The 13,466-nt window shown below is 43.5% G+C and overlaps 1 protein-coding gene across 7 annotated transcripts in view; it reads left to right on the forward strand.

The window, feature by feature from the left end:
• LOC144537385 (collagen alpha-1(XIV) chain-like) overlaps positions 1 to 13,466 on the forward strand; it is a 223,784-nt gene that overhangs the window by 88,216 nt on the left and 122,102 nt on the right. For all 7 annotated transcript variants that reach the window (XM_078281063.1, XM_078281065.1, XM_078281064.1 and 4 more), the window contains 3 exons: positions 1,119 to 1,245; positions 4,571 to 4,716; positions 11,768 to 11,897. In XM_078281063.1, the coding sequence (XP_078137189.1) occupies positions 1,119 to 1,245; positions 4,571 to 4,716; positions 11,768 to 11,897 (403 nt within the window). The remainder of the gene's footprint in view (positions 1 to 1,118; positions 1,246 to 4,570; positions 4,717 to 11,767; positions 11,898 to 13,466) is intronic.

The raw sequence follows: 13,466 nt of genomic DNA on the forward strand, positions 1-13,466 counted from the left end.
CCTAATAAACAGAAGCTGGGTAATGTACACAGTGCTGCTGTCTGTTTCTAAGTGACTAAGAGCACAGAATCCAAGCTAATTAAAGTCTTTTTTTTAGCAAATATTAATGGTGACGTGACAAACAAACTTACTTGTTGGTTTGTAGAAATCTGAGCTGACTGCTCAATAAGACTGGAAAATCTTTATTTTTCAAAGTGAAGCAGTACTGTGGCGTCTAAAGAAACAAAACAAAAAAACTAAATTCTCAGTCGACTAACACTTGAAAACTTGAAAAAAACCTTGAAAAAGGAGACAAGAACTCTAACAAAATTGCCAAAAAAAAAACCCTCAGAAACATTGAAAAAAACCTCCAAAAAAAACAAAACTTGAAATATAGCTCGACAAAAAACCCTCAAAGAAGGCGACAAAATCGTCCAAAAAAAATGTCCAAAAAAACCTTGAATAATGAGACAAAAACCTCAGAAACGTTGAAAAAACTGTCCAAAAAAACTGTCCAAAAAAGTCTAAAGAAACTAAAAACGATATTCTAAGGTCTTAAAAAGTCTTGAATTTTGACTTGTTGAAACCTGCCGAAACCCTCATAACACCAAAAAGAAGTGTCCAAAAAAAAACGTGAAAAAGTCAACAAAAAGTTGAAAAATAGCCACAAAAAAACCCTCAAAGAAGGCGACAAAAATGTCCAAAAAATTTTCCAAAAAAAACTTTAAAAATGAGACAAGCACTTTGAAAAAATGTCCAAAAAAAAAAAAAGCCTGAAAGAAGGCGACAAAAATGTCAAAAATATTGTCCAAAAAAAACTTGAAAAATGAGACAAGCACTTTGAAAAAATGTCCAACTGAAAGAAGGCGACAAAAATGTCAAAAATATTGTCCAAAAAAAACTTGAAAAATGAGACAAGCACTTTGAAAAAATGTCCAAAAAAAAAAAAAACTCAGAGAAGGCGACAAAAACATTGGAAAAAATGTCCAAAAAAAACCATGAAAAAGGAGACAAGAAAACCCCGACTGAAGAAATCTTAGTAGACTAAGACCAAAACGATAGATTAGTGGACTAAAGGACTCAGACGGAGCGGCCCTCGCTGCGTCCAGGCTAACGCCCGGGTGGGATCTTTCTTTCAGGTGGTCCAGGGGACGGAGAACAGCGTGGAGCTCACCTACCTGAACTCTCTGACGGAGTACCAGGTGGCCGTTTTCGCCGTCTATCACAGCTCCGCCAGCGAGGCTCTGCGAGGAAGTGCTACCACACGTAAGTTTAGAATACGGATACAATGAAGACGCGGGGGGACTGTTGGAGGGCTGTGGGCTATGAAGGGAAATGTCCCAGTTCTAGGTGTTTTCACTATTGATTTGTTTAACTTTTTCACTGTTTTTTATTTTTTTTATTTCAATAATTGCAAAATCTTTCCAAAAGTCAACGTGTAATCGAGTAACGTGTAACTACAGTTTTTTTTTTTATATTTTTTTTTTTCAACCTGGACCCTTTGTGACCCTAGTGACTGATGGGAACAGCAATCTTTGGAAGACCTGCGATCGATACGAGACGATACATAAGCCCATTAAACACGATCAGTTCCATTTATATATACTGTATATTTACCAAAAGCAACTAAAATAGGATTTGACAATGTCATGACTCTTTCATTAAGCTCTACCAGACCCTTGAATTACAAACAAACTATTCTTTTCAATCAAAAGAATAATATAAAGTGGGAATTTCTGAATAAAGGCGCATCTTTTAAGATGTCGACGCGTATCGATATTTTCACTTTGTATCGATAATATGGTATCGTTAAGGATTGAATCGATATGTATGGATCCAGATCGATGTATCGTCACACCCCTACAACAGACTAGGGCTGCTGGAACAAATTAAATGAATAGGTTGGCTAACGTTAGCTAATCTCCCCCTTCTCACGTCACGTCTGAACAGTAAGTTACGGGAGGGAGAAACACACGGCATTGTGAGCTAACGTTACGCACCCAGTAAAGGTTTTTGTATGTCACCATCGTGTGTACCTTTTTAATGTATAGTGAATGAGTGCTGTATGACTGCTGGCTGTCTCCATGTTAGTCCTGTATTACCTGCCTAGGGACTGCAGATGAATGTTATTTTGACTAATTCTGGCATATTTACATGGTGTTTTTATACAACAATGTTCATAAATATGCATGGTCCCTATCAAATAAACCAATAAAAATAAAAAATGAAGTTGGTACAAAGGGGGAGTGACGGGCTGCGGCTGGAAATCGGAAGAAGGCCAAAAATGCTTACGTTGTCATTAGTTAGCTCGTTGTGGTTTCCTAACTGTGTCGCGAGTTTTGGAGCTTAGCTTGGGGGGCTTCATGGAGACGGCTAAAGTTAACGTTAGCTGCCCTACGGCTGTCAGCTATAGCTTCGACTTCATATATTGGTACTATAGAGGAAGACTGACAGCTCTACCGTACAGCAGACCACCCTGAATTTGGGTCATAAAAGCTGCTCCATTATGCATCGGAGTCCTGATCCTCCACGTCTGACAGGACGCCTGTGGAGAGCTCTAATTCTGGTCGTGTTGCCCGAGGCATTCGTCCTGAGCTCTGAAACACATCGTCCCGCCGCTCGCTGATGAATGATGGGGAACACCCCCCCCTCCCCCCGTCATCGGAGGATGAATGCTAACCTGCGAGTCGACCTTGTTACAAAGTTAATGGGGTTTGGCTCCTGCAGCTGTTGGAGCTGGACTGTCTTTCTAAGACCAGGGGTCTTCAACATCTTATGTGCCAAGGATCCTTAACTGAGAGATGAAGCAGGGACCCCCCCCCCACTACATATTTTATAAAATGAAGTTGCATATACTGGGCCTACAATAAAAGCCTAAAGCCTTTTATACTTACATTTTTAGTGCTTGGAAAACTAAGCTATTAAAAGCCAGATGATGGGCTACGTAGGCCTAATTTACAGGGGGGATGTGGGGGTTAAAACACCCCCCCATGATAAAAAAAACGGCCAGTGCAAAAACACACACACGCACACAATGTTGAAGCCAAAGTTACGCTCTTGATTCATTCATTCTTTTCATTTATTATACAGGAAAATTTAAGAGCAACAATTAAGTTACAATAAACGGGCCTGACTGAGTTCAAAAACGGGTTCACAGCAGGTTCCTGTTCTGCAGCAACAAAGAACAGTGAACACAATTTCCGGCACATTTATACGGGACATTATTATTGACTAAACAGATGCAAACAAATAAAACATTAAACACGGAAAAACAAGACTAAAAACAATACATGAACAATCGGCGCGTGCAAGTATGACTATCAAGAAGAAACGGCTTATGTGACTTTTTTGAAATATGTGATGGACGATAGCGTCCGAATGTGACGGGGAATGTCATTCCAGATTTTAGTGTAAATGTAGAAAAAGGATTTCTGACCGTAGTTGTTTTTGTATGGGGGGGAACTGGAATGAGTGCCCGTGAGACTGACCTAGTGACGCGTACTGGTCTCATGTTGTGTGTCAGAAGAAGAACTGTAAGTGCTGGTAAAGAGCTATGTTGACTCTGAAAATGAAATGCAATAGCATGGCTGTTTACGTAGTTCTGGTAAGTCAAAGCATCTGTGCGTGTGGGCGCACTGCAACGATGTACTTTGGAAGTATACTGTGGATCTTAAGTGCTTGGTGGTCTGGTACTGAAACGGTGCCTACTATTAAATAGAGTTTTTGCCCCCTCCGATGCACCTAACGTCCTAACAAATATTGATAGATTGTGGGGTGTGGTGCTTTATGTGTGTAATGTGGTCATTATTGTTTTCTTTGGGGTTGTTTTGGGTCTCTGTGGTCAGTTTGTGTCTCTTTGTGGTACCTTTGTGTCTCCTTTTCACATCACTTTGGACCGTTATTATCACCATATCTGTGTCTGAAAAGCTGGAGCAGAGAATCAAAGACGGAACTTGCTAAAGAAGTCCATCTACAGTCAGTAGATCTGAGAAAAGTCTTTTAGTCGTTGGCTTATAGGTGCTGCCCAAAGCGGCTCGGGTGCTGCGCCTAAACCTTACAGTGGCAGGGAAAACCCTGTATAATCAGTTAATACATATTTTAAAGGGGTGGTTCGGAGTAATTTCACCCTAGGGTCCTTTGCACCGTGACCTCGAGCCAAACGGAAGCTTTTGTCTCTTGGTCTAACATTGGTCGAGTTGGCGCTGTCAGCCGAATGTAGCGCCTGCACTAAGCCATTCTTAAGCACATACAGCACTTACTGACAAACTTTCCAATGCCTCGTTTTATGAGTACAGAACCTATTTGTACTACTGTAGAAGTTTGGTACCATTCCGGGCATTATTAGTGGGGTAATTCCCAAGATGCAAACGTGGATCCATTAATGCCTGCACTAAGCCATTCGGCTGGTAGCACTAACTCGACCAATGTTAGACCAAGGGGAAAAAGCTTCTGGGAGGGGGGGGGGCGTTTGGCTCGTGGTCACGGTGCAAAGGACCCTGGGGTGCAATGACTCCGAACCATCCCTTTTAATATCAACCTTACGCGTCAACTCTTACATTTGCTCTTTGTGTGCTGTGTTTGTGTCCCGCAGTGGCCCTGCCGATGGTCAACGACCTGGAGTTGTTTGATATCACTCACAGCACCATGAGGGTCCGCTGGAAGATCGCCGCCGGGGCTTCTGGGTACATGATCCTGTACGCCCCGCTGACGGAGGGAGACCCCGCAGACGAGAAGGAGGTAAGATAATATCGTTTTTTTACTGTCTTGGACAAACGAACAGTATCTGCTGATCAATCATGTAGGTCATTCATTGTTTTTACAAATATCTGTAGGCAAGCAACAATATTAAGGCACCAGTAGTGTTTCTGGTTGGAACAGTTTGATCAATTGTCCTTCGAGGAGCGAACAATCTGAACACCTACGCAACACAAATGTGGATGTTTTTGTATATTGCGCAAAGAAGGGTTTGAGTCGAAGAAAGCCTCTCAGAACAGAGTCGTCGTGGATGTGGGATCAGAAGCACTGGAACATCCAGTTATATTTTGCGGTCTGACAATCGCACAGGGTTGAGTTCTGAGGCGTTTTTTTTAGCCACCTCTGACGGAGTGTCTGTCCTCCTGAAGCTACATCCACTCACTTACTTACTTTACTCCTCTTCATCCCCTACGGGACGTAAGGCTTCAATGAGCTCTCTCCATTGCATTGGGTCCCTGGCAGCATGTTGGGCCTCGCCCCATGACAGGTTCATCTGTTCCAGTCTGTACGTCTGTGCGTAATCTCCTTGGTGACGCGCCGGCTTCCCGTTTCTTTTACAGCTACATCCACACTTATATGTTTTCATTTTTAAAGGGCGTTTTCAAACAAACAATCTCTGTCCACACAAGCGTTTAGACACCGTTTCAGAACTCAACTCAGGTTTATATTAACACGTCTGAAAAGACCGAATAATAACCATTCACACACACTGGGCGTGTGTGTGTGTGTGCCGGTGTAAACAGGAAGCAGCTTGTCAGACATTACTCTGCGGTTAAAAAAACAATCATGGATGTATAAGTTGAAAATACTTTGGAGAAAGAACAACAATGGTGAAAGGAAGGACAGGGTTTTGTTAGCTTGCAGCGACGACACGGTGGAACTGTTACTAAAAGGGATGTAAGCTACCAAACCGATAAAACTGACTGATGTGCGTCCTCGTCTCCAAATGTCTGTTGGTGTCCGTCCACACTACAAAGCAACCCCGGAGTTTTCAAACCAAAGCGGGAGCAGCAGTGTGTCCAAACGCCCGTTTAAGAGGCTCGGAAACGCCGGAGTTGTGTGGACGCGAGTCGTAAACGTAGCAAAAGATATCCATTTTCAAACCAGAACATATCAGTGTGAATGTAGCCTTAATCGCAGAGCTTGAACTGGCAAACTCCTAGCTTCCCTTTTCTCCTTTCTTTTGCCTGCAGGTTGTTAGTTCTTGGTATCTTTGTGTCTTTGGCCTGATGGGTGAGCATTATAGGAACTGTCAGAGCACACACAGACTTCTACTTAATATAACTGACTTTCCTAGACGCCTTTGTATTTGTAATTGAGTTGCTTCAAAGTAAAAGTCTGCCTTCATGTGTTGTTTGTGCTATTTTTTCCCCTGCATTCTATATCGAGCACGTAAGCCTTTATACCCTCAATAATGCTCAGTGAGGGAGATGAGACGGAGGTGAGAGGATGGAAGGAAAATGGAAAAAAAACTAAGGGCGCTTTCACACCTGAGCTGTTTGGTCCGTTTAAACTGAACCCTGGAGCGTTAGCTTCTGGTCCACTTGAAAACGGGGGCCTTCGGCTACATTTACACTGCTACGTTTTGGTTTAAAAAGGAATATGCTACGTTTCCCCCTCTCATTCCCCCTGCTCTGGTGTTCCCCCTCTCATTCCCCCTGCTCTGGCGTTTCCCCCTCTCATTCCCCCTGCTCTGGCGTTTGCCCCTCTCATTCCCCCTGCTCTGGCGTTTGCCCCTCTCATTCCCCCTGCTCTGGTGTTTCTGAGCCCCTAAACCGGAGACATTTGGAAACACTTATGACCCGTTTTGGTTTGGAATCTGCGGGGTTGTGTTGAAGTCACAACGGCCGCAAACGGAGACCTTTTGGCAACACCGACACTGACGCCAACGTTAACTTTAGCGTTGGCGTTAGCATAGCAAGCTAGCGATCTTTAAAAACGTATGGTTGCAAATATATATGTACAGGACTGTGTAGAGCACAAAACAAGACCGTCGTAATTTTTAAATCAATTCTTTAAGCCGAAAATACTTACATTTATGGGTCTCTCTGGGCGACCTGGCAGCCATTTTCCTTGTTGCGCAATGTATCTGGATACCCGTTGCTTTTCAAGTAAGCTTGCGTCCTAGCTTGGTGTTTAAGGGGTATCTAACCCTTCCCCTTAGCCCTACCCCTCGACCAAAATGAGTATTGGGACAGCACTTACTCTCACGTGAGCACGCAAAACTAAGGGGAAGGGGTAAGGGGTAAGACAGAGAAATGAGACGCAGCCTTAAGGCTGAGTCTCCATGCTGCCTCCTGTTTATGCCCAGTCTACCAGAATGTTAGAATGAGATATGAGGTTTGGGCGTGTTGGTTTAAACTGAGATTAGTTCTTCTACTGAAGCTAAAAACACTTGTGTGTGCACGGAGATGGATTTTGGCTCAAAACTCTGCCTAAAAACCACAACGTAGCGGTGTAAATGTAGCCTCGGTTTGCTTCCAAGTGAACTAGAGTTCGGTTCACTTTAGGTGAGAATGCGATCCGACCCAAAAAACAGCCTGCAGTTTCAGACTTGCACACAATTTATAGACTTGTATACGATTTAAGGGACGATAGCATTCAGATCCATAAGCTGTTCGTAGCACACGTCGCTCATCGTCTGTGTGACATCACCATCATCTCTTTCCTTCCCTCGCTGTCTGTCAGCTGCTCTCATTGTCTGTCTTCTTCTCCAATATTAGAAACACTAAAAGCAAAACCAGAAAACCCAAGACGTTATCAATTTGGTGTTGCTCTATTATTTCTAAGTGTCGGCGAGTTTAACTTGGATATTCTGTCCAATAAACAAGTCACCGCTTGGTCCGTGTGACATTTGTTTACAATGTTTGGAGCGTTGGACAAAATTCCAACAATGAAGTGTACCAAACTATAGGTGTGAAAGATGAAAAGCCATCGGTGGAGCGGTAAGATTGATTGAGTTTGATTGATTGAGTTCTGGTGTAAAAGTCAAATAATAAAAGAGAAAAACAGTTGAGCCACAGCTTCTCAAGGCTGCATAGTAAACAGCATGAGTAACCTTTTAGCCTCTCTATGGTGCACGACCCCCTCAAAAAAAAACAACCAGAGGAAAACGGATCCGCTTGAGCAGTGAAGGAAGATTAGACGGACAAGTTAGCGAAGCAGCGATGTGAAGGGCACAGCCAGTCGTCTGCATTCCTATCCTATTAGACCTCATTACGCCTGCCGTCACGTTCGTCTTCAGGCAGAAAGCAATAAAAACAATAAAGGAAGGAATTCAGAATCAGGATGGATGTGTTCCAGTGGTGGAGAGGAGTCTGTCTCCAAGGGACCACTGTCCGAGCCCAGGCTTGGCTGGCTCGTGTGACGTCCACTGGTGGGCCATGTGGAGACTCATCTAGGCCAAAGAAAGAGTCCAATCCAGTTTGACTTAGAAAAGGGCTTTCATCCAGTTCAGAGGAGCAACAGGAGAGAAGGAGGAACAGAACCCAAGAGAGAGAACACACACATTCAAAGATGTGAACACAGCAACAGGGAGATGTTAGTGTGTTGGCTAAAATTGGCTTTGAATACCCGTGTCCCTAAAACTGATTTTCCTGCCAACAACAAAGTGTGTGTGACAGAATGACCTTCCTGTCACAGAGGAAATGTGTGTCCTCAAGCCAACACATAATTTACAAAGTTAGTACACATAAATGAAGGTCTCGGTATCTAATTTAACTCCTGACGTGTCAGTGGAAGTTTCGATAGTCGTTTGTTACTGAGGTACGTTATTAGGGTTGGGTACCGAAACCAGGCAGCTGGCACCTACAAACGACCGGTATATACCGGACCGAATGACAACGCAGAGTTTGGTGACTCCTTTTGGTGCCACTTAAATGCCTGCGCTGCTCTCTGGTGCGCCGAAATGGACATCGGAGGCAACAGAAGCATCGCTGCGTGTGGCGCTTGTTAACGTCACACTTGGCAGCAAGTAATGTTCCCCTACCGTTAGCTAGTAGCTGGCTACAACACGGTGTACCGTGTGGCTGTATTTCACTGGAAAGGATTCCAACATCGGGACGTACCTTTTGCGAGACACTGCCGGAGTCTGAGCTGTAGGAGAAACAACACCGACGGCACTTAATGGTGCTTTCAATTGCACCTAAAATATATCTAGCTATTACAGATTAATATAGTGCACACAGTCCAACAAAATCAATACCTTCAAACATTATTAAAATAGGATCTCTGAAAGACTTACTTGCTTCGTGGCCCCATGAAAATGGTTGTTCTCTCAGGCAACTGCCTGTCCGTGTCGGTGAACTAACCAAACAGCCGATCAAAGGTCATGGTCCGCCTCCAAAAGTCTCAAAAGTCAATTTGACGAGCGAGCGATTTTTAGGGCTGGGTGCAGAACTCAATACTTTTTAGGCACCGACCGATTCATTCGACCACTCAATACCTAAGGAGTAAATCAGCGTCAGTGAGCCAATAAGCGGGCAGCATGCTTCTACCAAGATCTAATAATGCTTGTGATTGTTCAGGAACCGGTATAGAAGTCATGGTATTGGTATCGGTACCAGTATCGGACATTTATGAACGATACCCAGCCCTAGCGAGTGTTGAGCAGTTGCGAGCGCGTAGCGAAGCTTGAGCTTGTCGCAGTCCCGTGCACGCGGAGCAGAAATGTTCCTTCATGAGGTTGTTTTCCCCGTTTGCAGATAGCGTTCTGTGCACTCATTTCACGTGCACCTGCCTGGTTTTTATGTGCGCAAGATGAATTGAACCCCACACTTCTGTAACTGACAGAGGTGCAGGCAAGCAGGAACGTCTTGAATCGTCTTGATATTAAAGATGATTTCCCCGATGCTAAAGTCATGCTGTTTCCAGTCTGCGGTCTGAAAACCGTATTTAGACCATCCTGGGGGCATTTCAACTCTCCACTGAAGCCAGACTATTACAAACCTTTTAGTTCAATTTGGTGGCAGCAAGCCACCTTTGACTGTGTGTTTGTTTCTGCATATGATAAGGGCTCACCAGCACCAGGGTCAAGCCAACACTCAGCCAATCTGTTAGATTGCAAAACATCCTCAGTACAAGACAGCGAAACTGGGCAAATAGAAAATCTACTCCAATGAAAACGGAACCTGCAGATTTTTTTTCCAGTAGTTATTCTGGCATTTTTATCTTTGCTATCTTATTTTATCTTATTTTTCATCTTATTTATTATTTCAAGTACATTTAATGTATAACTGTATGTGTGTGAGTGAGTATGTGTGTATTTCCTTGTAACTTGCTGCTGTAACAGCATCCATCCATCCATCCATCCATCCATCTATCTATCCATCTATCTATCTATCTATCCATCTGTCCATCTGTCCATCTGTCCATCTATCCATCTGTCCATCTCTCCATTTGTCCATCTATCTATCCATCTATCTATCTATCTATCTATCTATCTATCTATCTATCTATCTATCTATCTATCCGTCCATCTGTCTATCCATCTATCTATCCATCTATCTATCTGTCCATCTGTCCATCTATCCATCTATCCATCTATCTATCTATCCATCTATCTGTCCATCTGTCTATCCATCTGTCTATCCATCTCTCCATCTATCTATCTATCTATCTATCTATCTATCTATCTATCTATCTATCCATCTATCCATCTGTCCATCTGTCCATCTATCCATCTATCCATCTATCCATCTGTCTATCTATCTATCTATCTATCTATCTATCTATCTATCTATGCATCTATCTATCCATCCATCCATCTGTCTATCTATCTATCCATCTATCTATCTATCTATCTATCTATGCATCTATCTATCCATCCATCTTTCCATCTATCTATCTATCCATCTATCTATTTATCTATCGGCGACAGAGCAACTCTGGAACATGGACGGCTTCATGTCTTTTTTTGAGTCAGTACCCAGATCCCTAGCTGTCTAAAATTCTGCATCAGTTAGGAAGTATGACTCTTAAAATTTGGCAGGACATCTAATATCTCGGGCTCCAAAAGGAACCCAGTTTATTCATGGATGGAGCAGACAAGAAGAGCAGATGGACAAACATTTGTCAGTGCCTCCATTCTGCCAGATTTATTTTTTTTTTTTAACATCCGTTTTGTGTTTGGCAGAAGGTGAAAGATGCTAAAGTTCTGGGTTTGTGGCCATTGTGGGTTAGCAGCTGTGTTATAGTGGAGTTAATCATCCAGAACCAAGCTCTGATCTGGCATTAGACGCTGACCAGTTAGAAATCCTTCTTACATCTGCATTAAAAAAAATGAGAAACAGAGAGAACTTCAACAGTCAACAGTATGTCATTTTTCCACATTAAAATGTCTAAAAACGATACGATCTATGTTATAAATGTTGAGTTGTGTACTCACATTATCCCAAATATTCCAACCCAGAGAAATCTGTCATTTATTCAAGGTAACGGTCTGTTAAAGTTGATCGCCTGTCGATGGCGTCATACTTAATTATACATTGACATTTTTCACCATTTTCTGACACTTGATAGACCAAACAACTGATCCATTCATCCAGAAAGTAATTGTTAGTTGCAGCCCGAATGTAGTTTTGAGGTCCCACCTGCTAAAAGCAAGAGGAAAAGAGCCCAGCCACATTCAGAAATCATCTTATGTAATCACAGCTTGCTTCTCTGCCTGTCTGGACAGGACTGTGGATCGATGGAGGGTTAAATGGTGTGATAGATAAATGGACAGATGGAGGAGAGACAAGATAAGACTGTGGAGAGAGAAAGACACTGCATCCTCCTCCTGCTAAAGGCACATACCTCCGTGTGTGTGTGTGTGTGTGTGTGTGTGTGTGTGTTTTGGTTTCAAGTGTATTGCCTTTGGTGTTCCCTCGCTTATGATAGTGTTTCCTGAGCTCGGTTCAGCTCAGTTTTGTTGATTGAGGGGTGGGTGGGTGAATGGGGCTGGGGGGGATATTGTGTTATGTGTGTATATGTGTGTGTGGGGGGGACAAATGCTATATAAATAAAGTCTGATTTTGTGTGTGTGTGTGTTCAGGTGAAGGTGGAGGACTCTGTGAACGAGGTGGAGCTAGAGGGATTGACTCCGGCCACAGAGTACACAGTGACGGTTTACGCCTTATACGGAGAGGAGGCCAGCGACCCCATGACCAGCCAGCAGACCACATGTGAGACACACACACACACACACACACACACACACACACACACACACTGCTGAGATGATCCGTCAGCTAACTGATAACTCCATCAACAGAACATAAATAACTTATTCCCTCAAATGAAAGTACAACGCCTGCAAATGGTCAAAACGGTTCCAAAAATGCAAAGTACATTCAAAATGGCCGCGTTCCTGTTGCAATTAGGGTATGGGTCCAAGAGGCTTTTTTTTGTAAGTCTGGACATGATACAGATGCCTACCAAATTTCATACGCATAGGTTTAACTCACTGCAGAGGCTGCTTCTTTGAAAATGTGTACGGGGCGCTATTGAGCCAATTTATCACACCACAGATAGCGCGCAAGTTCATAGGTCGACGCTTTGGTGAAGCAGCAGCCTCTAATTTTCAGCCACTGCGCGGCCTATTTCTCGCTTTAAAATGTTTTCAGAAACACTATTTCTTACTATTTCTTACTTTTCACTATTTTCGTAAAGTAAGAGATCGTATTCTGAACAAGCCCGCCATTATGGTCTGTGAAATCCGGGAGCCCCACATGTAACCATCGTGGTTGTAGGAGCCTGCTTTCTTTGCTCGTCAGCGGGCAGTCGGGAAGCGGGGCGGTCCCTGCCGTGAACAAAGCATATATGGGCACTGCGTGTACCTTCCCTCCACCAGACAGCAGCATTAGCGGCTCTCCTTTTTCCGCCACGTTAACATATGTGCGCCAGAAAGTGCTCTCTCTTCCTATTGGTCATTGTCAAGGAACACGTCGTAGAACATGTCCCACTAGGCGGAAAAGGCAAAAGTAATCTGACATGCTAGACTTTCTGCGTCGTGGTCGTGAAGCGTCCAACACTTTAGATCGCCGATCTTTGATGATGTCACAGTACAAGAGGTAAAGACACACGTTTGTCGGTCCCGACCCTCATAATCGGACTCTGAACGTTTGTCTGCGACGTGTCTGTCGGGTCAAAATCGGGCTGAAATCGTGTAGGCATTAAAGTCAAATTGGTTCTCACAGAGATAGAAGTACAAAGTCACACACACACACACACACACACACACACACACACACACACACACACACACACACACACACACTCTCTCTCTCTTACAGTAAATTTGAATATAAGTGGGAAACCATCAATCAGCTTTACTGACAGATTTACTCTCAGCTGTGTGATGCTCCGTAGGAAAGAAATCACACATCTCCCAAAAGTTTACGTTTGGGAGCGCTTGTTTTTTTTAGTTTTTTTTTTAGAAACCTCACTGTGAAGTTCAGGCAGTTTTTTAAAGATCTGGAGTGTCATTGAACCCGAGGAGTAGGAAGCAGCTGATTCCTCTCATCAGCGCTCACGCTCTTCACAGTTCTTCTAATCAGTCACATCAGCCGCTGCAGTTCATTTGCAAAAGTGTTTGCCGGCAGTTACGCGGCTTTCCAAGGACAGCTGCAGCATCTTCAAGTTACGTCCCGGCACCTTTTCAGCCCCGACAGATCTGGCAACCAGCGGTGCCAAAATCCAGCGGTAGAAGAAGTATTCAGATCCTATTACTGCAGTAAAAGTACTAATACCAG

Source organism: Sander vitreus, chromosome 22 (assembly GCF_031162955.1).
Source record: "Sander vitreus isolate 19-12246 chromosome 22, sanVit1, whole genome shotgun sequence".
Taxonomy (NCBI): Eukaryota; Metazoa; Chordata; class Actinopteri; order Perciformes; family Percidae; genus Sander; species Sander vitreus.